The sequence below is a fragment of the Lepisma saccharinum genome, chromosome 4 (genome assembly GCF_977018435.1).
Source record: "Lepisma saccharinum chromosome 4, izLepSacc3.1, whole genome shotgun sequence".
NCBI lineage: Eukaryota > Metazoa > Arthropoda > Insecta > Zygentoma > Lepismatidae > Lepisma > Lepisma saccharinum.
The window spans coordinates 38,487,914-38,513,783 of NC_139232.1; the positions used below are offsets into that span (position 1 = coordinate 38,487,914).

The window sequence follows — 25,870 nt, forward strand, 5'->3', positions numbered from 1 at the left end:
GAAACTGAGAGAGAAACATGACATTTTTTGTACAACTTTTCTATTCGTACACTTAATACTCATAATATAAAAGAAAAAGTATACAGAGCAAATTGACTGACAGTTCTAATACTTCGATGCGTATCCTTTGGCTTTAATTACTGCTTGACACCTGTTCTTCATAGAATTAACCAGTTTCCGACATGTTTCAGAGCTTATTTTATTCCACTCGGCTTGCAGAACAGTTTTCAACTCTTGTTTGGTCTTGACGCCTGCTTTATGGACTCGCCTCTTCAAAATTGCCCATAAATGCTCAATGGGATTTAAGTCTGGACTTTGAGCTGGTGCTTGTAGTAGTTTGGGCACATTCCATATTAGACAATTCATGTTAACTCGTGCCTTATGCTTACTGTCATTGTCTTGTTGGAATCTGTAGATAGGCGGCATATCCATTTTTTGGGCACTCTGCTTTACATTGTTCTTCAATATGTCCAAATAGACATATGCATCCATGATACCATCAACAAACTGGATGGTACCAACACCTTTGGATGACATACAGCCCCAAATCATTAATGACCCACAACCATGTTTTAACTGTGGGAACTGTGTTAATGTGATCATTGTCTTTATTTGATTTTCTCCAACCCAATTTATCCCATCTGACCCATATATATTAATCTTTGACTTGTCTGACCATATGACACTATTCCAAAATTCCTGGTCCTTGTGGATGTGCTCTTTAGTGAATGAAAGTATATTCCTGCGATTCACCTTATTTACATACGGCCTCTTTCGTAGAATTCTGCCATGATATCCATGCTTCCACAAGGCACGTCGGACAGTTTGATCGGACATATCTTGCCAGCAACATTTTCTACTACAAGTCATAACTGAGGAACACTTAGTCGGGGGTTTTCTTGCACTCTTCTTAAAATAAAGTGTTCATCACGTTTATTCAACCGTCTCTCTTTTGGTTTCCTTGGCACATTCTGTGTTGAACCTTCCTCTCTAAGTTTGTTTACTATGTATTGAATTGTGGAGTGTGATTTATTGACTGTTTGTCCAATTTTTCTTAACGAATAACCTCTAAGGGCCAAATTTATAATAACACCCTTCAGATCGGAACTAAGTTCCTTCACCTTGTCCATTTCGAACATGCTGATAGATAGACGATAGGCCTACAGCAATGCCTACACCAGCATTCCGCTTGACAGGGAGCGTGCCTGCATGTTCACACTTGTTACGAAGTTGCAAACTGCATGAAATCGCCCAAATAGCGGTGGCCCTGTATACGAGGAAGATTGAAACTCTTGCCTGTACGAATAACAATGTTGCATGAAACAGTGTATTTTTCTCTTTTCACACAAATTATATGCTCTGTTTATACACTTTGAACATACATTTTTATTGACATTTGTTGTTGAAACCTTCATTAACATGAATTTCCAGGTGCATACAAGAATGATTATATTTACTAGTAGATATGACATTTTTTCCTCGGAAATTCTATGTGTACGAATAACAATGTTACATACTGTATATGCTGGTTTGCGACTGTGAGTGTGGACTTCTACCATTTTCATTGTTTATGTTAATCACAAGAATATGAAGAGACCTTCAGAATGGCAGATATTTTTAACTTTATTTTGTTTCTGCTCTTTTTGGGTTTAACCTTGAAAAGGTAAGAATATGTACCTGGCAACACACGATAAAATATTATTCAGATTTTGTATAAAATATGTCAGTGTTTTTAGCTTGTCTCCTCCATGTAGCAGGGTAATATGTCATCACTTATTGTGGCATAATTTAAAGATATGTATTACAGAAACCTGGCAACTGTAGCATTCAATGATTTTCAGCACCTTTAATTTTTCTGAACAATTTCTTTCCCTCAGACTCTACATAATACTAACCCACTTTATATGCTAAGCTGTTTATTGTCTCGCATCATTGACCATGCAACTGCAAAACATTCTGATGTGTTTCATCATAATAGATATTTTTCAAACTCAAAGATGGTTTCTTACTTGTGAAGTTGATTAAAGCACTCACTTTCAAGCTGTCTGGTACACACTGCGAAGTTCATGGTATTGGAAGATAAAGGGGGTGGGGGTGTTTTATCAGGATAGGATTTTGACCTTAAAAGGGGAGGATAATATATTTCTTATGACATCTTGAATATATTATTTTCATGTACTGTGTATGTTAATGTGTCACATTCTGAAGCGATGTATCTGGATGTCAAATGGTGTTAATTATCAACTATAATAAAATGTTTGTGCGTATGTTGTAGTATATTCAAAATCCGCATGGGACCAACTTCAATCAGCTCTCTTGAAAAGTTAGTTACGACAAAATAATATTCAGCAGCGATATTCTGAGAGGACCTAGCAAAAATGTTGGGACTATATCCAGATACGTGTTGGGTGTTGTAATTTAAGTTTAAGTTTCAACTTATATGCCGAGAAATATCACCTTTCTTTTATTTTTACTATATTATGCTACATTTCTAGTTGAATGTTATAGTCCACTCGCCAGTGTGCCAATATAATAATTTCTCACCAAGTCTGGTGTCTTTCTGGTGGAGAGAATTTCTATGTAATGAATTCTAGTGTTTTTCAAAGTTCATGGATGAGTGTTGTGATTTTGTGAAGATGAAATATCTGACTAAAGTAATATTAAACATTTTGTTGTTGGTGTACTTGCTCGGAAGGAAAGTGGTACAAACATAGGCATCCAGCAACTTAAGAAAGTGACCAGGCATATGTATAGGAAGATGAAAACTAAGAAAACTTTTCATTTGCTTCATAATCGATCATAACTTAAGAAGCTTTTCAACCTTCATAATATGACAGTAAAATGTGGAATGACTTTACACTTCAAGATGACAGATTTTGTCAAAAGTATTGCCTAAGGAACAAAAGAGAATGGATAAAGTTTATTGGAGCTGTGCACAATATGTGCTATGTGGATAATTTATCAGTAAACATATAATCCACTATTTTACCATTCATTTCAGACTTCCATGTTTCTTCTATCTTCATAATGAATAACATGCTGTTGCTCCTTCTATGCTACACAAGTAAAGCATTAACTTTTTTCTGCAAGTTGAATGCATTGGATCTACCATCCAACATCACAAATATAATATAATCACTGCAGTGATATGTATATATCATAGACTACTATCCATTAGTTGTATAATAATTAGAGAAAATAGAGCGTGCGGAACCCTTTAGACATTGTTCCATTACTATTTGTGATGTAACATTAACGCTTTCATGAGCAATATTATCCTTTCAGATGTTTTCTTCTACACAGAATGAACTATTTGGAGGAAAATCTCCATCCGGAAACATAAGGAGGTCTGTAAAGTTTTTTTTCCTCATCACAGACAATAAAGATTAACATTGGCACAATTCTCTCAACGAAACAATAGTAATAGAATACTAAATTATGATGTGTTTATAGATTTTTCAGTGAAAATAGTCGCAAGTATTTTTGTCTACATCAGAAAAACTCATACCTTACACATCAACCCCTGCCATGCTTACGTCTTTTCTAATGTAATTGTGAGTAGAGTTCATGAAATGGATTTTTGTTGTAGACATGACCAGACAGTTCTCAGAAATTCTACCCTTTCTAGAGGGAACAGGTATTTTGAAACTTCAGATTTTTAAGTTTACTTAAATTGCACCTTACAGGTTCAACTACAGTCCTTGCCTAAAGTAGACTTTGGATATTCGAAAGATTTTTTCTTATCACAGTATACACATTTTTTATTTTTATGTACATTTATCTTGTGTACAAAATGGATATGTTCACATAGGCAATTTACTGACTTATGATCAGACTCTCAGTAATTGAGAATAGCAATTATTCTTGTATGTATGCATTGCTTGCATTGTAGAATTATTTCTCTTGTAGTCTACTGTTATTACAAGCATAAAAACACAGTTTTTCGTTGTGACGTTTCAGGAGAACACACGCTCTCTTCATCAGATATTTATTTTTAGTTTGATTAAAGATACAGTTATAACAATGGTTAAAATTGCGGAAGAACACTGGAATAAATTAAATAATGAAAATGGTAGCATACATCTGCTATGGAGTTTTCTTTTTCACAAGTGGAGTAAGCCACCATCTTTAAAATTTAATGTAAAGAAAAACATCAAGATACTCTGTGAAAGCAATGATGATTTTGAATTGCCTGATGGTATTTGGGATTCATAAATTTTAAATAAAAGAATAATGTGATCAAAATTTTTATCTGAAATAAAAATAAAACAGACTGCTTGGTTTCACAGTTAAGTTGCTATATTACAACAATGTAACATTGACAACATCCATTGTATAACTGATTCTTAACTGTTTAAAAAATTTAACCATTGTTACAACTGTATCTCTAATCAAACTAAAAATAAATGTCTGATGAAGGGAGCGTGTGTTCTCCTGAAATATCACAACAAAAAACTGCGCATGTAAAAAAAAAAGGGCCAATATTTTTTAAAAAACAAGAAAATGATAGGAGAAAAAATTTATTGTGATTGATAAACAATTACATACCTTGGCTATTTTTCGACGTAGTCGCCATTAACCTCCAGACATTTCTGATAGCGTGGCACAAGCTTCCGTATACCCTCTGCGTAAAAATCTGCTGCCTGAGAGTGCAGCCAGTCCAGAACTGATGTCTTGAGCACGTCACTGTTGTTGAAACTCTTCAATGCAAGCCACTTTTTCAGGTGAAGTAAAAGAAAGAAATCGCTGGGGGCAAGGTCGGGGCTGTAAGGGGGATAATTGAATAGTTCCCATCGAAATCTTTCAATTGTCTCAACAGTACGAGCAGTTGTGTGTGGGCGGGCGTTGTCTTGGATCAGAAAAATTCCAGAGTGTAGCATTCCTCTCCGCTGATTTTGGATGACACGTCGCAGATTATTCAGTGTTTTGCAATACACTTGTCCTGTAATTGTTCATCCTGGTTCCAAGAATTCCACAAAAATCACACCTTTTTGGTCCCAAAACACGGTTGCCATGATTTTGTGAACTGATGGTGTTTGTTTGAATTTCTTCGCTTTAGGAGAACCAGAGTGCCGCTATTGCGTTGACTGCTGCTTCAACTCCCCAGTGGCATACGATATCCACGTTTCATCCCCCGTCACTATGTGCTATAGAGGTCATCCCCATCCTCTCTCCTGCGGGCCAAAAAATCACGTGCAGCTGTCCTTCTTTGCTCTTTGTGAGCATCTGTCAGCATTTTTGGTACCCACCTCACACACAGTTTGTGATTCCCCAGGTTGTCGGTCACAATTCGATGCACTGTTTTCACAGACACTTCTGGAAACTCTTTGGCGAGTTCAGATATTGTGAACCGGGGATTGGAATGCACTTTCTCGTTAACACGTTCCACCAGATCATCCGTCATGAACACTAGGCCTACCGCTACGCTCATCGTCATGGACATTTGAATGCCCTTCCCGAAACTGCACCATTGCCTGACCTTCTCTTCACTCATCACTGTCGGTCCATAAATGGCACACAATTCCCGATGGATGTCAGCTGCATTCTGTCCTTTGGCATTCAGAAATCGTATGACTAGGGTGACCAGACACATACATTTAAAAAAGAGGACAGAGCACGGCGAAAAAAGACGACAAAGTCATAAAAAAGAGGACATAGCAAACAATTGAAACACATTTGCTATTACTCATAATTTAAGCAATATTAAAAAATCTCACCAACATTTTGTTCACAGATTCTTGTCAGGTGATCTCTTTCAATAACTTCCTCTTACCTTTAAGCAACGAAAGCAATCTCCTAATCTAATCAGTTATTTAACAAATGACTCAGAATATGTAACAATTAAGATTTGTTTTAACTTATTTCCAAAAACTGAATTAAATTTTTAGGTAGTTTAGATTGGGTAGAGAAATATGATTTTAATGCCCCGAACATTTCTAGCACTCTTTCAACAGCAGGGGAAAGTAACAGCCACTTTACACTTTACCTCATATTCGTTTCTGGATATTTTTTGCTTCGTTATTTCATGAAAGTAAATATTACTTAATAATCAAAATGTTTTACTTCCCGTTTCTGTATTGCCTATGTATAACTCGAAAAGGAACTGACTGATCTCAGTGGTGGAGTGGTTAGCACACCGTGCCACAACGCCAGCGATCCCGGATTCGAATCCCAGCCTGGGCATGCGGGTGTTCTTTGTGAGTGTCCCTTCATCAAAATCATCATATCATTGCTCATACCCATCTTTGCGATTAGCCAAAAGTGGATGAAAAGCGAAGTAAAATAAACTAAATCAATCATTGGAAAAGGAACTGCACAGACTACATACGTTCCAGCAGTCTCACAGGGCGAAGCAACGAGTTAGAATTTAGAATAATAGTAATGACTAGGGTGTGGAATTTTGCCTATTTGCCTTTTTAATCCCTTTGTATAGTGCCTACAAATGCCTATTTTTTTATGTGCCTTTGGCATTCTCTACATTAAAGAAGGCTTTGTTGATGTTTTACTGACTGATATCTGGTATTCACCAGATTTGAGGGTCTCAATTGGAACATTGATGTAAAATATCTTTTTTTCGTTATAATGGTGCAAATCATTTTTTCATGATTTGTTCAAATTCACACAGTCGTTACCACACGCTCTTTTCGTGAGAATTAATTAACTGACGATTCCCCGCAAATGTGTATTAATAGTTTGTTAATCATTAGCCCACTTTTGTATTTAAACTGAAGTGCTATTGCAGCATAACTGTGCATTGTAAGAAGAAAATTGAAATAAGTTCACATTCATTGCCTATTTTATTTTATTTTATTTTTTTTTTTAAAAAATGTAGGGTGCCTTCTTACTGCCTATAAATCTGCACCCTACTAATGACTCAGTCGGGAAAGTGATTGTGTTCAGCTCCCAGATGCTAGGTGACCATTGTTCAAATACTTAACGTGCCCCAAGTGATTTGCCTTAAATGATGATCATTTTATGTGGAAGCATTCTCTGTGCATTTGCATTTGCTTTCCAAAAAAGGAGGACATTTACCGATTTCTAAAAAATCCACCCGGACACCGGACAGACACCTAAAAAGTAGGACTTGTCCGGATAAAAGAGGACGTCTGGTCACCCTACGTATGACAGATCTCACTTCACATTTGGCGGAATTTTATATTATGGCAGCCATTTCACCTTACTGCTACTCGCACATACGCAACCCCACTCTGATGGTTCTATCTCTGTTGCAAGCACAGAATACTAGGGCATGCTCCTGCACATGCCCAACTTCATCAGTGTTGCCAAGCCCACGTAAAAAATTATCGGCCTTTTTTTAATTTTTTTTTTATATATATAATAATACATGCACCTCGTAATTACGGTAGACTACAAGAGAAATGAGAAATATTTGATTTGAGAATAGCATTGTAATACCCAACACCCTTCAAACTGAAGCTGAACAATTCCAGTAAACTTAAATCTGCTGTAACCTCTTCTTTCATAACATGATTACCTGCAAGCAAGAACATGTTTGGAATTCACAATATGTAAATGCGAAATGAAAATAGATCATAGTAATATTGGTAGTGGCATCAAAATTTACAATCCCATTTCTCCAAACTTCATGAAATTATTACCATCAACTGCGCTAAGTATATTTTCCTAAGCATTATGTGGTAGCACTAAAGTCCACCATTTTGCTGGTGCAACACCAGACCGGTCATACAGAATATCTAGCTGCCTTGCCACTTGCAGCTCAAAGGTCTGAAATTACATCAGTTATTGTGGTTGCCCCTCGCAAGTCATTCATCGTGTTACAGAATTAATATTTTAAAAAATGGAGCTCAAGTGATACACTAAAATTGCGTCAACAATTTATAGTTCATATCTGAAACTTCAGAAATTTGAATATAAGAGTAACATTTGGACATTCATAAGGTAAAATATGTTTGTTGTCTATCAGCTTTAAACGTCTTGACCTATTTCACTGAAATGCAATATCAGACTAATTCTTCAAGGTATTTAGCTGTTAGATGAATTTCAACTAAAAGGCAGTTATTGTAATCAGCAGTTGATGACTGTCCCTCTTCCTAAATAGAGTATAATATTTTGAAGTTGTTAACACAAATTGTAGGGGGACATTTGTGTGAGTCTTGGTCCCTAAGCTCCAAGAATATACTCTACGAAGAGTTGTGAAAATGTCAGAAATGAGCAAAGAGGTGAAAATAATATGTATCTGTCTGTCAGTCTGTCTGTGCATGCACTCTCACACAGGGAGTGTATTTTTAAGAAAATAGTCTGCCTGTGCATGCACTCTCACACAGGGAGTGTATTTTTAAGAAAATACAGTTTGTAAGAATAAGAAACAGTTGAGTACATTTAATAACAATCCAGGCCTTATATGTACTTCAACTATCCAATCATGTAAAATATGCCACTTTTTGTGAACATGAATGTACATTAGAATCAATCAGTGGTGGTGATTAGGGGGGCGAGGGGAGGCAGTTGCCCCCCCCCCACTTTTTGCCACTTTTGCCATCGCGCAATGCTGAAACTTATCCACAAAGGGAAATATACTGTCTCTGGCCCACCAGTTTTGGAACCCAATCACCGCCACTGGAAACAACTGTTACGGTATATTCTCTATTTCTAAAGTCGATACAGTTATATGAGATTTCACAATAGCTGGTCAATTTGCAAATTCTCATAGAGTAACCACAAGAGTGCTTCCAGTGCAGACACACTGCTTTTAGAATAAAACCCATAATCCAAAACTCCTCATTCCTCATCCTGTGGGGAACATCAATGAGCCACGACTTACTTTCACAGACCTCCTGATTCCCGTTGTCAATTCTTTGCCCTGTTTTGGATCGAGGAAGAGCAAGGGAGGAACAATCATAATCCTATTCTACCTTTAGTTGTATTTGTGCTACTACTGACATTTGGTTTAGTGACAGAGCACATCATCAGCATTTTTATGAAAACAATTGAGCTGTGAGTTGTGTTTTGTAATACACGGTGTGAATAAATTATTGATTGATTTTGTAAGACCATATTTTCACCAACACTGGACAGAAATACATGATGTGATACTACCACCATTTGAAAGAGAAATATTGGAAGTTTCACACAGACTTGAAATGCATTTGATGTGCACCCAATGTGTGGGAGGAGATTCCCAGGCAGTGCTACCATTCTCGTCAAACATTCTCCAGCATGTTTTTGTGTGAAGTTTCAGATGGTTGTTTCCCCAGTCACCGGACGTCACAGTGTGTGATTTCTTCCTTTGGGGTTTCATCAAAGACAATGTTTATGTTCTTCAACTTCCACACACACTGTCAGAATTGCAAAGTTGCATCAACACCACCATCGGAAATGACACACAAAACATGGTTTGAAAAGGTTTGGTAAAAATGGGAGTACCACCTGGTCATCTGTCCTGTCTGTGTGGAACTTCAATTATTTATCTCTTATATGGTGGTAGTATCATGTATTTCAGTATTGGTGAATATTTGATCTTGCAAAATCGACCAATAATTATTATAATATAATAATAACATAATTATAATTTATGAACAACATGTATTTTAAGTTATGTTTGGGTGGTATTGACCTCTGTGTTGGAGTGATCGGCACAGGATGCTACAATGCCAGGAGTCCTAGGTTCAAATTCAAGCCTTGGCATGGGTGTTCTTTGTGAGTATTCTTTCATCAATTCCATCATATCATCACTCATTGTCATCTTCGCAATTAGCCAAAAGTGCCAGAAAAGTGAAGTAAAATAAACCAAATCAATCAATCAATCATTGTTTGGGTGGTGTTTATGTTGCATATAGTGCTAATATTACAAGAGTCAAATGCAAACCTTAAAAGTCCAATAAAAATTGTTGGTCAGACTATACAGCTCAAATTTACAGGACTTACCAACTGTTAATTGCAAAATGATCTCAAGGCTGCAGCACTTATCAAGTGAGCTTCAAAATGCCATTTTTGTTATTTTGAAAATTGCGCTTCCTATTCACACTTGCACCAGTGAAGGGGAGTGGTTTCTTGCCTTCTGTCAGCCTAAAACTTACAAAAATTTCTCGCCAAATGAAAATTGAATATTGCTGTGCATGCTTACCACACCAGCAAGTTTACTAGTGGTGGAGAAAGTTCTACAATGGCCGAAGTTTGCTGGAAGATGAGTGGAAAGGCCTTCGCAGTGGCTCCAACTCAAATTTGAAAATATATGTAGATCAGCAATAGGTCTGTGCTAAAATGCAGCAAACTTGTGCAACCCTACATACAGAAATCTACTAGATAAGAAACAAAACCAAATTAAACTTTTCATTTGACTCTCCCTTGTATATACTGTTCTATTTTGATGTACATCAATTAACTATATTGTGATGGTGCTATCTCTGCCTGGTGTACTTAAGTAGTCCTTTCATTTTTTTCAGCCAACAAGATACTGTTTACAACTTGGAAAGGCCTCAACATTTTCATTCAGATTCAAAAAATGGCAGCAAATCTTCAAAAGGCCACAACATCCTCTGAATCTTGCTTAACTTTCTCTTTCGCGGTGACTTTAACTCTTCAAAGCAAGAGTCTTAGACGATGGAGCCACAGAGAGGAAAGGGCATGGGATTGTTCATTGTAAACCATCTTTATATGCTATTTTGGTAGCTGAAGCTACACCAAGAAAATCAGTATTTATATTTTGCAATTTTTCATGCACCGTTATTTTTTATTTCTCCAAGAGAAAGGAAAAAAAGGGTTGTTTATTCCTAATTTATAATTGCACTCATATTGTAAATAGTGGTGGATTATGAGGCAGGTCCTCTGTGAAATAGGATAATATACAGTGTTGTTTCCTTATAAATAATATTTCAAGTTTCGAAGATAGTTTGATAAATTAAATGTTATGGTATTTACGTTTGTATATTATGGAGATTTATTATTTTGTTTAAGCAAGGTTTTTCTATTGTGCACATAAAATTTGTATTACCCAAATGAAATAGTTCATACTGAAGAAGTTGACAAGATTGTGTTATCTGTGATGAAGATGTGTGGCAGATAAAAAAAGAGAAGTATTAAAAAATATATTAATTATATTCATATATCTAATTATATGTTTATATTCTATTAGATGCCACTTCAGCAGTGACTTGTTTCCAGGACTATAAATAAGTCTCTGCATTTTACGTTTGCCATGTCTTGCAAAGCACTTTTTTAAGAACATTTGATGCAGTGCGATGAAGTGATGATGAGCATAACAACAGAGACAAATCTTACTGGTCTTTCAGCTTGTTTAGCGTAATTATAGGTACACTTAGAATAAAAAAAAAGAAACATTGATTAATGAATCTAGGTTTCATTTGTTAAATTATTTTTTTAAAAGAATATAGTAAAGTTCAGTGTTTAATCATGAAAAATCATTGTTCCTCACAATCATATGCTACTCATAATCATATAAAGAGAATTACCATCATCATTAAGATTGTGTTCAATCAGTATTCTAGATAACTTGAGTTAATATTAAAATATAATATATGTATGTATAAATATATATTATATACATATATAAACTAGCTTGAAAAGCCATTGTACATATGTAAACAAATATTTCATCATTTTTCATATCTTTTATCTCGAATATCAATAATTCCAATCATTGTAGTTCATCGGCTCGATTTTTTGTACATGTAGATTATGGTTATCGTAGAAGTGGCTTGGTACTTAGTTTTCCAAATGTTAGAAGCTAAAAGTCACATATTCTTGAATACAAAACACTTTGTGTTTGTAGTTCACTGTGCTACATCCTAACTTCCATGATTTTACACTAAATATAAAGATAAATGCCATATTGACTATAGTGATAATCTATTTTACTATTGTTTGCCATCAAGATTTAAAAAATGGACTTAAGCACCAAAGTTATACAAGAGGATTTGAAAATATATAGAAATTGTTAAAAAAAAAAAAAAAAAATGGATCTTTCAGAGGAACTCATGTTGGTTTGCAGTCACCAGAAATATTAATTACTTTTATGAACAATAATAAAATGGGAGAACAATATAGTTTGTACATTGAATGTTTATGAAGGAAATAATGTTTTTTTATTATGTGCAGGACTATCCAAATTATATTTAAAAAAATGTTTTCATGTTATCAATGTCATCTTGTTGTGTACTACTTGAAAAATCAAATTCTGTGCTGCAATAAATGGTTCAAAATCTGTCAGGTGGCATATTTCTGGATAATGCATAGCGATTGGTGCTTTTTCTGGTATATACTGCAGGCCCTAAAACGTGCACTTAAGTTTAAGTATGTCAAAAGGAAACTGAAATTAGACCTTTAGTTAATCTTAAACTCTTTTCTACCTACTTTACTCATACAGTTCAAATAAGAGTCAACTTTTTTTTCAATTTTCTTATTTATTTTATGACTGTACGTGATATCTAATTGAGATGAAGCTGTATGGTTTTCAACACTGTATTAAAGGAAACGTTGCAAATGTCTGTTTCACAAAACAAAGTCAGATCTTCATGCCTGGAGGTTAAATCGTACAGGAGTTGCAGCAGTATGAGAAATTTGAGACAGAAATATGTCACTCACCTGGACTCTAAAACAGATATTTTTATTACATAGTAATTATATTGATGCCTTCCTTGTTTTAACAGTATTCTAGAAACAATTATAGTTTTGCAATTGAATCTATTGTAGTGAATACTTGCCCAACGAAATGTTTCTCAGAAGTTTTATACCAAAGAAACATGAATAAATGGCCTTGTGTAGATGAATTTTTAATTCAGTTATCTTCATTAGCTGTCAAATATTATACTTCTATATTGCTCATGGTTACATACTAAATTAAAATATAACAAGAAAGCATTATCTTCTAATAGTACTCATTCAGTGGTATAATTAATTTTCATTAGTTCTGTTGTAATTTTTGTTGTCTGCATCCAATATGTCAATCCTCTGAGTACATGAAGGTTTTTATGTTACCATTGTTCAAATTTCCACATTCTATAATAATGCATTAATATAAACCACTGCCATTACATGTGGCATTTTATTCCAGGGCTATGTCATAGCAGGAATGTTGCCAAAGGAATTGCACAATTTTAAGAATTTTAAGAATTGTCTTTGGTAAGAGCAAGCTCCTGTTTATATTTTTCCTCTCTTTGCTGTTAAATCCCTCTCTGGGAAAACGAGAGGGAGGTAGTCTTTATTGCGCATCTATTCATCATAGAAGAAAATAAGAGAACTCTTAGGATAGATATAGATAGGAAAAAACATATATGAACATATATATTATACACACATCCATATATATCTTCCTTATTATTCTTATGTACTTCATGGAATATTGTTATCACGTATAAAAAAGGAGTATATTATTGTACCTAAGTCTTCTATACCTGCATCAGAAAAACATTTGAATCTTACGTAGATGTGTAATTATGGAAAATCACTGTGATAATTAACAAGAAAATGATTTAAAAAAATCATTGATGTTTATTGAATTCTTGTTAAATATTTTCTTCTTTAAAGTGTTCTTGTTGATGTCTTCAGACTTGCAATTAAGTTGCTGAACTTCAGAATTGGTGTTGTGGTGTCAATGGATGTTTCATGAAATGCTTTTTATTTTTAAAAGGAATATATATATACATATATACTTGATTCTATCACAGTGATAGCTCCAGATCTTGCAGTGCACAAATTTTGATGTGATGATTGCAAGGAAGTAGGAATAGAATAATTCTGCAACATACCACATACATTCATCAATATAATGAATGAATTAATAAATCATTATAAATAAATAACCATATGTGCATATACATTATAAAATATAAATATGTATATATTATATATAAATCTGAACATAATGTACATTTTTATCCTAAAGTTGTCAAGAAGAGTTTGACGGAGTTCATATAATTTTTCTTAAAAATAGTTGTAGTTGTTTAAATTTGTAGTATTGGATAAATATATATATATATAAAAAAGGCTTTGAGCAATATATTTGATAAATAGCACATCCATTTATGAAGTTTTCCCTTTTAATCAAAATGAATTCTATAGAAATATAATATGGTCTTGTATCAAGAAGATCTGAAAAGTGTAATCTTTTCTGCCATTCCTACTCGTAGATATTTCATCTTTAATGCTGAAACTAGAAATACATTATTTATACATATATACACAGCATATAGGGTAGTAGCAAAATCGCTGCTATTAAGGTAAAATTCTCATTATTTTACATATCAGAATATCCTCCAAATTACTAAGTAAATCGGTGCATGCTTTTGACCTGTCTTCATCCATACACAACATATATAGTTTCTGTCAAACTTATTTTGTTTCAGTGATACAATTCTCTATATTTTCACCCACAAAAAATATCACTGCCACATAATTGATATTTCTGCACATGGATTGTAATACCTAACTTTGTTTCTTTCCAAACATGCCTAGCACCTATACACAAAAAAATATCATCGTTCTTCTATTCTTGTGTTGTCCAGTTTCTGTGAACTGTTCATGGAAATCATAAAATACATAACTACTTTCGTGCTTCATTTTCCTCTTCATTTAGGACTTTGAATAGTGATCTTTCATACACAAACGTATAAAGTTCTAAACTGTCTTAACCCCTTCAGTGTTTTAATTTATTGTATTTGTATTGTATAATATATGTACACACACATTTAAATGAATTTTGAGAAAATTGGAGTTTTCCTTACATGTTTCAATAGCAAGACAATCAATACTTTGCTTAATATTTCAACTTGATCCTCGATTTTCATTTCTTAAACCCTTTATAGTGTATCATTTAAGATTTTTTTAAAAATAAAATAACTATTTTAAGAAACAAATATCTGTGGAACTGTTCTGATGCCTTGTTCGTAAGTCAGCAGGAATTCAAATTTCTAGTGTGTAGTATTTTTCCAGAATGTTATCTTATTAAATACTTACATAATAAAATCTACAAATAACTTTAAATTTGTTTTTATGTTTACATAAATAGATAGATGTAGTTGAACCTTTTTGAAAATTCAACACATGTGAAAAATACTTGCTCTATCACTAGAATCAGGCATTGCATAGTGAAAAATCACACTGTAAAGAAGTAAAAATTATTTCAGAGATCACTGGTTGAGATGTTTTGCAGATAAATGCCCTTTATGCTTTGATTTATGTGTCTTCTAGTGGCTGCAAATTACAAATTAGTTAGTAAAAATATAATTTGTAACATTATAAAAACTCCCATTGTCTTTTTATCCTCCACTCCACCCCATGATTACTATTTACCTTCATCTAACTTTCTTCAAATAGCATTTTCCAATCTTGAAAGCACATGTCTGCTAACTGAAGAAACATTTAAGTTATTCTGATAGTAAAAGGTATTCCCATTTCTAAGAAATGCCTTACATTAGGATGTATGTTGGGGATGTTATTGAGTAAAAGTTTTAGTAATATCTTCATTAGGGACTGAGCAGATACCCATTCTGATGCCAATATTCTTGCCAATTCCCACTATAGTGTAACCCCCTGATTTTACGTTCCTGGTTTTACATTTTCCCGCATTATGCATTAATTTTTCATAGTCCCAATAGAACAAAATGCTTTAACATTTTCCTGCATTTTAAGCTGTTTCACATTGGTCCCCTGAAAAATGTAAAATCGAGGTTTTGCTGTAATACCACCAATGTTTGAAAAATTGTAATAATTAAAAATTGTTCAAAATATTCATTAGTATCAGTCCGTTAGTGTTCCACACTAATGTTACGTATCAGTTTGTTAGAGTTTTGCTTGAAAATATTCAAGAATTACATAAGAATATTGAATTCCCTGTTTCGTAATCACAAAATCGTTTCTCACACAATACTGGTGCAAAATAAATGGAAACTTTGGATTTTGCGTAATTTTCCAGGATAAGTAAGACACTGTGAAAAGTGTTTTGCATTATTTTTGCAGCCCCCGCAAAATACCAAAACTCTGGAAAAGTATCGACCGGTACTGATAAATAGTTTCCAACTTAGAATCAGGCACGTAGCTAAGGGGGTTGAACCTCCCGAAATCCTACAAATATCTACTTTAAGTAATGTATGGTGGTAATTCATTTTACTTTCTTGGCAGGATTAAGCATCTCGAAAATTGTAATATACTGAGAAATTCATCTTGAGGGCTTCTACCCCCCACTTTTTTTGCTTTTTGATGCTGGCTACTGATGAGGGATGAACCCCCCCCCCCAAATAAAATTCCGGCTACAGGCCTGCTTTGAATAACAATAGTACTGGCTAATACAGAAACATCAACATTGGTATCTGCTCAGCTCTATTTATTAGAGTACTTACAAGAAATTAGCAGGTACCAATCTGATATAAAATGTGAAATGATTTAGCATAGAATGTAAATCATATTCTCACTACCTTATTTAACATAAATGATAGCCACCTGGAAATGCATTGTGGAAAGACAGCAGACATGAATTCTGACTTTTATATTTACGAGAATAATCACAGAATTTTAGAAATGTCAGATCAGTAAAACATTAATATGCCCTTACTAATCAATAATCAGCATCTCTTAATTAATAAATCCCCATCCTCCCTAATATGTATACTGTAGTCATATGCTTCTTTTATAATTTTGGCTCACACTTACTCTCAGAAAACAATGAATGGGGTTAAAACACAAACAAATTAACACACACCAATTATATTTGTGTATATATAAATACAACTAATATAAAATTAAGAAAAAGATATAAGTAGTGGTTCTTAGGTAGGAAATGCTGATAAATACAGGGAATTGTATATATTGTTGCAATTCTTTGTGTGTTATTGTATGATGGTATGGGAAACCAAACCTCTCAATGTTCCTGTAGCGTTGAGAAAGCTGTTTGGTCTTAAGAAACCTCGTGGGTGGATGTGCTATATGAAAGAAAATGGGGAAAGAGGAAGTAAAGATTGAAACGTTCACCATGCTTGAAAATTGCAACCAAGCAATCCTTGTAGATAGTAAATGCTATGCTACTCATAGCTCTATGATAGAGCTTCTTATTCATAGCATTTGTTCCATAACATGTAGTATTGTCCCATCTGGATACTGCCTGCATTGTTTTAAGTAAAGGCCACCTGTAAACGAGTCTATTACTTGGTGCTCAAACATAATTTTCTTATTCTTGTAAATACTTGTACATTTGCACTCTTTCTTCCCTGTACATAGCTGTTGGGTATTTGAAAATTTTATTCTGTAATTTTTTCCTACATTACATTTGTTGTTTGATAATCAGTATAAGAGAGTGCAAAAGGAGAAGGGTAATCTAGGTAAATTCAATCTAAACATTACTAGCTCCATTTGTCTTTGATAATTATACACTACCTATTCTAGTTGTGTCGTTATTATTATGGATGATTGAGTTTTCAAATGTTTGAGAATGACATGTGATTATAGTATTTATTATTAATTTAATTTATAATTTATGTTTTCAGAAGTTTGTGTTAAAGTTTAATGTATTGTTGCTCTAGATCCTTAGTTTCAATGACAGTCATAAAAATAAATTTATTAAATTTGTGAGTGTTCTAATTTCTATAATAGAATAATAATATTATTCTAATGAAGATTAATTAGCTAGATATTTAACTTTAGCAAAGAAATTTAAATATACATTTCTTTAAAAAATTAATATCACCACATAAAATGATTTTCAATGCAATTAAATAATTGCAAAAATCTTATAGAAACTTTCTTCTTATATATATATATGAATTTTATTTCACTCAGAATACAAACTGATTATAAAAAAGTAGGTGCATCACAATTTGTAAATAAAAGTAACAAACAAACAAGCTGTTTCTATTCTTGGAATGTAAGGATAAATAGGCCCTAAAGAGAAGAATAAACTTATAAAAATCAAATTCTCAAGTATGAAGTGTGTAATTGCAATTCAAGAGTTTGTTGATCTTGATTGATTATGCATTCAACTCAATGAAGGTGAATGAAATCAACAGCTCCTCAAAGTCTGAGTATGGTTAAAGTTTGCAATATAATCTGTTCCAAGATTTTGATTGACTTTATGATGTACAAGTAATTAATATCAATTTGAACATTACTTTTGAGTATTAATACTTGAATTATCAATTAAGTGTTTTCAAATTAAATATTACAATTTCCTAATATTTTGTGTGTATCCTCTCTAGATTTTGTGTGTTTGAGTGTGTGTATTTGTACATTGGAAATATACACCTTGAGATGTGGTACTTTTAATTAATTTTTTCTTCAGCATAAAAATTCAAATAAACAAAGAAACACATTTCTTGAATATGCATATAACAAAGAAACACACGTGAGACAAAATTTCAAACAAAAACAGGTTTTTACAAATTAAACCAGTGTGAAAATAACAAGTTATCAGGCTATTGCATAAGGTGCAAAAAAATACTTCCAGAATTGTCTTCAAGATTTACCAATTACAATAAATAAAGAGTACTCTCACGCATGTTAGTGCATTTGATAGATAATATTCATTGGCAATATTCTACATTAAATATTTCATTATTGGCAATTATCATTGCATACACATATAATTTGAGTAAGAGGTTAGATATCCAGAATTTGATTGAATAGGTTTGATTGTGAGCATATGAAGTAGGTGCATGTAACATGTAATTTTTAAGGATGCACCAAAATGCTTTAAACTGACAATCTTACATTAATGTGTCTGCATTTTCATGTGAAATACTCTTAAAGTCATAATGAAAGAAAATAACAAAGATATTTATGAGAAATATTTAGCAATTACTGTCACTTAATTGCTTCCTGATACAGTTAGTATTCCATAGAATCATAGTAATGAGAAACTGTACAATAGGAATGTCTTGATAAGCTACACAGGAAAAGTATATTTTCATAAATTACTTGACTTCACAATGAATGCACAATAACTATTCTATTTGTTAGGCTACTATTGACAATTTATTCATTTATGCTTGTATTCATACTAAACTGTTGATGAGATAGGAAGTTGTATAATGCATTGTTTTTAGCTTTCTTCGCTTTAATTGCAAACTTGAATTCTTGCATTAAACAGAGAAAGAATTTGAAATATTAGGTCATTCAGGATGATATATTTTCAAATATCAGTATTTGTTATTGGAGTGAAGTTCTGAACATTTGCAATTAAAAATCTGAAAAGCCTACACAATATTTCTCATACACATTGCATCTATATGGCAGTATAGAAAAACAGTTTTGTGTTTGTAGCATACTATACCAAGGTTTCACCATGGAAAAATTGGAATGGCCAGTGTGCCGTATCAGACACAACACATTGGTTACATAACTGTTCATTAATTTCCCAAGAAGCTGCCTTCATCTATTCTTTCATCACCTTTGAGACCATGTGGTCAGATATTCTTGATGCATTAATACAATTTTGTCAGTTTATTTCATTTTTTGACACATGTACCCATCCTCACATGACAAGAGTTTTAATGTTAATATCTGTCTTGTGTGTTTCAAAGCATTTTTTAAAAAAAATAGTGTATGAATGAGTGTTTTCATGAAAGAGAGAAAATTAGTAACTGAAGTATATTATGGAGTGCTTTAAGTGGAAATTGTTGGGTGGGTATTCCTTAAACCTCTAGGAAAGCTTGGAAGATACTTGTAAGGTTCAACATGGTGGCACTTTAAGAGTAAATTATGGCTTGTGTACTGATTGAAGCTCAAGCTTCACACATTTCATAACGAAAGAGAATTAATAATATTAACTATTTTTCTGATATTTAAATGTTGTAAGAAAAGATGTACTGTCTCTATCAGTTGTTTCAGTTTGTATATTCTGATATGTCACGATATGTTTTAATGCACATATTGATGCATATTTTCCATTGTGGTAAACAAGTTATCTGTATTTTAACTATATTTTTTTTCTTATGTTACAAGGGTCCATATTTTATTTTCAAAGTTCAAATTTATTATGTATGCTATTTGTATGTATACCCTTTTTACTTTATACACCTTCTTTTATTTATATCTGTTTGACAGAAAGTTATTTTTGTATCCTAGTCACTTGCATAATGTGATAAAACTATGGGAAATGTAAAGGGACTGTTTGTGGATGTAAAAAAATATCAGTATTGTTTAGATTGAACATCATGTTTTTTCATAATAGTTTTTCTTTCTATTCACCAGTTGTATTTGAAGGTATTGTGCCTATCAAAAGAAATATATATATATATAAAGTTCCATGTTTCATATACGTATTTTTCCATGGATTAGTTCATTTTCCATTTGTTTTCTTTCTTTTAGATCGTTCATTCTCTTACAGGATGTCATAACATATATTTGGATATGTAAATATATTTTTGTATAATAACCTACCTAATAGTAGAACCCACATAAGTTTTAAACAATGTTAGTAATGAAAACTAGTGTTGAAGAGAAAAAAACGGGAACTGTTAGCTATATTTACTTGCAGCATAATAATAGTGTTCTTACGTTCCATGTTGAAGACCTTTTATTAATAAACTCACATAAAACTACCTTTTTTTACAGATATTGTGATGAGTATTTAGTGGTATGTTAACTGAGACATGTGTATTTTATACAACAAAAAATCCATTTTTAAGTTTATGTGGTAACTATTGTTAGTGTTCATTAAGGAAATATGATGAAATGGCATTGATATGGAAGCGCAGACTTTTCCTGTTAAAAAAAGAAAACTGTAAACATCTCGATAAATCAGCACACATATATATTGACATGTTTCTGAGTTTGTCTTTATTATGCATTTTTTTGCTTGTAAAATTTTTCTGATTATAAACATAGATTTTCATTGACTTGAATATATTTTATTGTCATTGTATCAACTTCCCACTGAAATCTACATACTACATTAGGTTTTCTTTCTATCAGGAGTAATGACCTGTTCCCCAACCTAAAAGTAGGCATTCCTAGGTGGGATTTTAGCATTGCCATTTGAAGAGGTAAATAATAATTGTGATTTTTTACATATGGGTTACATATTTTCAAAAATCCATTTTAAACTAATAATGATATTAATTTCTGTCCCACCTTTATTGAATATCCTAAAATATTGTAGGCTTTTGACAAATATTTGCACAAATTTATCTACGAGAAAATTACAGAAGGCATGAAAGCAGCACGTCTTGGGCTGTTTTCCACAGTACTGATACCTTCAAAATTATCATTTTCGGATGTCACTCTTAACCCTTAACACGTTGACTGCCACAATAGAAAAAGTAATCCCTGGGGCCATGGTGTTTTATTACAAGAATATAAGAAGAACGTTGAAAGCAATTTGTTTCTTGATGATTAGATGAAAAATTATTATTTTTAATTATTTTATCTGCATGACTCATATGCAAGTCTCTCGCTACTAGAATCAAATATTACGCTGCATGCCACATGAGTTATATCTGGCTCACAGCATATTTATTGTTTTGTTTTTTCGTGAGCATTCTTATTGTTTTTTTCTGAGCATTGAGTCTTTTGTTATTTGCTACATGACTCTGCCATATACTATATTACCGATATCATTTGAGGAGCTGCCCAGCAATAATTCAAGGCCATACGCTTAATCAAAAAAACTTGAAAACAGTTCATGGGTGAAAATGTTTTTTGTTTACTTGTCGGATTTAAATGAAATTTAAAGGCCAAAATAAATATAAACTAAGTTAATATCTGTTCATTTGATTCACGCTTTTTAAATTGTTTGTATTATTTGTAACATCACTAAATAAGATTTTCACGAATGACCTACAAAATTTTGTCCATGGGGCAACTCTTCATGTATGTTATAGCATGATAGCATGAGTTGCTGGTGCACCATGAGGCTCCCATGGTAAAGAGACGTATAAGTTAAATATGCTTCATGAGGCCCTGGGCATAAAACTAGCATGAGTTAAATACAACTCATGTGTCAGTTAACGTGTGTATATCACCGAGATAATTTTCCTTGTGTAAGCGCCATCGCTGAGCATTTTACAGCTGGAAATTTAAAACTATACAAGACTTTTAATAAAAATTCATATCTCAGAAACTACGAATGCTACAGTTACAAATTTTAGCTCATTTTGTTCAGTTCGAATTAAGCTAGAAGTTCATGCTTGAAAAAAACTCAATTTTCTTTATCAAGTAGAAGAAGAAGAAATAAATTAAAAGTTATTTTTTTCTAAGAATATTTAAGGCCCCCCATATAGGCAATGTCTGGACGTGACTGTTCGAAATGGTACCTGCGTATTGCATGCATGATATGAGTTCCATTCTTGTGGCAAGAATTGTGCATGTGCTGCTGATGGTTGGGGTAAAAAAATAATTCTAGTGTAAAAGCTGTGCTTGTTTTCTGTTAGAAATTTAAAATTCTGCAAAGTTTTTCAATTTAATTTTATATCTTGGAAAGTATGAATATTATAGTTTCAAATTGTACCTCATTTTCTTCAGTACAGACTAGGTTGTAGGCCTATGATTGGAGAAACCCAATTTTCATTTATAAAATAGAAGAAGAAGATGATGAAAGTGAAAACAAATATATATTGACAGTTTCATACATCGGAGACACATTTAAATCGGATATTTTGTCTTTCCAATTATGTATTGCGGAACATAGTGGAAGGTGCCAATATGCTTTTTGCACGAAAACAAACACTTTTTCTGCTAAAATAAACCATTTTCCTTAATGCTACGGAAAGCACGTCACGGTGCGATATTGCTTGCTTTGCGAATGGTAACGCTTCTTTTGTTTTCAAATATCAATGTTTCCAACTCTATTGTACATGAAAGTTGTAAAAAACCGGGGATCACGTCTGGAAATTGTACATTTCGATGAAACATTGTTCGTTAGCCCCAAAAACCATCCACGGGTAGCCCCACAAACCATTGACGTTAGCCCCAAAAAACCATCCATGGGTAGCCCCACAAACCATTGACGTTAGCCCCAAAAACCATCCACGGGTAGCCCCACGAACCATTCACACGAGGTTAGGTTAGGCCTGTTAGGTTAGGTTCCATTAGCACCGATTTCACCCCTAAATTCATCGAAAAACCATTTTCCTTTCTCGACAAAAAACCGCGTGTTTCTCGAAGAAGAAAAAACGCGCGTTTCTAAAAAAAATAGCGCATTTGGAAACCCTGATTCCACTAGCAAGATCGCGTGACTTCCGATGCTAGAGCCATCTGCAGGTACATCTTGGAAACAATGGCATGATGTTGTCGATTTTCACAAAATGCGCAATATTATTACATGAAAAGTGATTATTTATTGTTCTGCTGCATTGTACGATGAAGTTTTAGGAAGAATATATATCGACGAAGGTTGTAAACCTTGGAGAAACTCATTTCCGTAAGTAGTTTCTTGTATAAAATTGAAGAAATGTGTCTCCGATGTATGAAACTGTTACCCAAATATATTTGTTTTTACAAAATTTGAACTTCATTGGACCTCCATGTAGGTAACGCCGGCACATGATGTTTCAAAATGGTACCTGCATATTTATTGATATTTATTCCATTCTTGTGGCAAGAATTGCACACTTGCTGCTGATACTTTGGGAGAAATAAAGTATTTTGTAATGTAAAACCCATTCTTGTTTTTGGCAGGAAATTAAAAATCCCTCCCTCCCCCCAATATAGTCAGAATCATATATTTACTGATTACTAATGAGATACCTCAATACTCAGGTAATCTCTAAACACACTTGCTCCTGATACTTGAGCCACAGTATGCTACAAAAGTAAAAAATGCATCCCAGCGTTAGTGACCTCACTAAATATGTCACATCCAGCCAGTATTTAAAAGTCTTGCTTAAATCTGTTGATGCGTTAGGTAATGATTCTTCCTGTAGGGAAAAGTGTAATAGAATGGGTAGCTGAGGTTTCTGGCATTGCCTAAGCTAAGATTGTTTAGAAACTTTAATAGAAACCAGTATTATTACTCTGCATTTATTATTATTTAATGCTGTAACTATAAACATGTCATAGGTGTTTTAATTTATTTTATATAAAGTTCGGGTACACATGTCAATGATGTGTGAAATGAGTGAATCCCAGACATTTTTTTGCAAAACAACCAAAATTGTAGTTTACATGGTAAAAATGTAAGGCTTATGGATAAAAATCACATGTAACGTAATTATCTTCTTCCTCCGCACCACTGCAGTTTTCGTAGGTCCAGCCGAAACATTCTGTACACTGGATCCATCCCTTCTTATCTCTTGAGTTGGAGTAGAAATTGTTGCAGTAAATGCAAGTTGCATCAGATGAAGTGTTATCTTCTTCATCAGATGAACAATCGTGTTTAGATTTACATTTTCCAAGTAGATCCTTTGTTTCTCTTTTGTTTTGTTGTTTTATAATCATTTTCTTTTTTTGGGTGGATGAAGATTTATCTTGAAAGAATGTCCTATTTTTTCCAGTTCTTTATTGGTTCATTTTCTTTTCTTCATGAACAGTCTCTAACTCTTAACTTGTGTGGCAAAGATGCCAATGTTTCCTTTTCCATTGTTGCTCCCTTCCATCTTCTTCTTTTCACTGTGTGGCGGTGGCATCAAGGCTGCAGGTGAAACAACAAAAGCCAATTTTCGTGAAGTGAGCTGAAGCAAAATCTTTCATTGTAGTAGAGTCAGAATCTTGTTACCTGGATACTGGCTGTTGTAAGAGCAGGAGGTGCAGAAGCGTACTTCCCTGTTTTGCCTCATCTGACAGTCCCAGTTTTACCCCACAATTATAGGTTATGAAAAACATGCCGTTGCTAAACTTATGAAAGTGACAGACACAATCGTTTAGTTTAAAGTAAATCGTCATGAAATACACAACACACAGTTGGATATTTACTACAACAGTGCTTCTGTAAGGTTCAGTGCAAAACAGACAAACATTGAAGTGAAAACTCAGGTAAACACAATGTCAGAGGTTGACACCAAACGAATGGTAGCAACAAAGTGCTGTCATGGCTGCTCCTTTTTCTTCACTAGTTAAATATAGTTCCTTCAGCACCTCCGAGAAAGCAGCACTAATCCAGTAGAAAACAATCTACTCAGTTTGACATGACCTCCATATTGTGCCCCACTCTCCCCTATGTAAAATTTTTCTTCCAATTTATGGTTATTACAGGTAAGTATACATGTTCTTTCAATGTAACATTTCAGAACACATGCTCCCTTTATCGGACATTTATCTGTCTGATCAAATTGCAAAAGTTACATCAATAAAACATATTTTCTTGCTTGTGACAACTGTAAATTAAAAGAAAAAAGTAGGTAGTGATTTACATTGAGTGTAAAATCTGTTGTTCATATTTATATCTAGTTATTTTCTTTCGTAATCCATTTAATGCTTCACACCTCCCATTCAGGACTAGATTTAGGCCTTGGCCTAGATGTACACAAATTTTGGGCAGCAGTATTGCCTTAACCCAGATAAGCCTCTTGTCCTATATAAAGGACACCGTGCCTTTTCTTACGTAGACACCTGTGGAAACAGTTTCCGCCTTTACGGATAGATGGCATTATAGTTACCTTTTCACGAAGGTCTCTTCTTTGTGTTTGCACGTTATTTGCATCATTCTTTGTTGTTGTGTGGAGTCCTGGCATTATTGAAGTCACGTGTAAGTTGAGCGGTGATGGAAGACAGCAGTTTTGGATTTGAAAGGTAATAATTTCAAGGAATTTTTATATTTTAAGTACTTTTAAGTGTGTTATTGTACCGAGGAAGGTACAAACCTATGAAAAATGACACATTGCGTGTTGCAGTGCTTTGTTGCCACTTTCTTAGTACGTTAGTACAGCAGTGTCCTACATGTAGGTCACCAGGCCTATAGGGAAGCCCCGTGTCATGCATAATAGTATTGTACGGTTCAATATTTTCAGGG

At 33.5% G+C, this 25,870-nt stretch overlaps 1 protein-coding gene across 13 annotated transcripts in view; it reads left to right on the forward strand.

Moving 5' to 3' along the window:
- Camta (Calmodulin-binding transcription activator) overlaps positions 1 to 20,822 on the forward strand; it is an 816,835-nt gene extending 796,013 nt beyond the window's left edge. For 10 of the 13 annotated variants that reach the window (XM_083120424.1, XM_083120433.1, XM_083120434.1 and 7 more), the window contains one exon: positions 10,425 to 20,822. In XM_083120424.1, the coding sequence (XP_082976550.1) occupies positions 10,425 to 10,521 (97 nt within the window). In that variant the 3' untranslated portion in view covers positions 10,522 to 20,822. Of the gene's footprint in view, positions 1 to 3,285; positions 3,348 to 10,424 lie in introns of all 13 variants that reach the window. The other 3 variants (XR_014441594.1, XM_083120430.1, XM_083120432.1) reach the window with 3 other exon arrangements.
- The last annotated feature ends 5,048 nt before the right edge of the window (positions 20,823 to 25,870 follow it).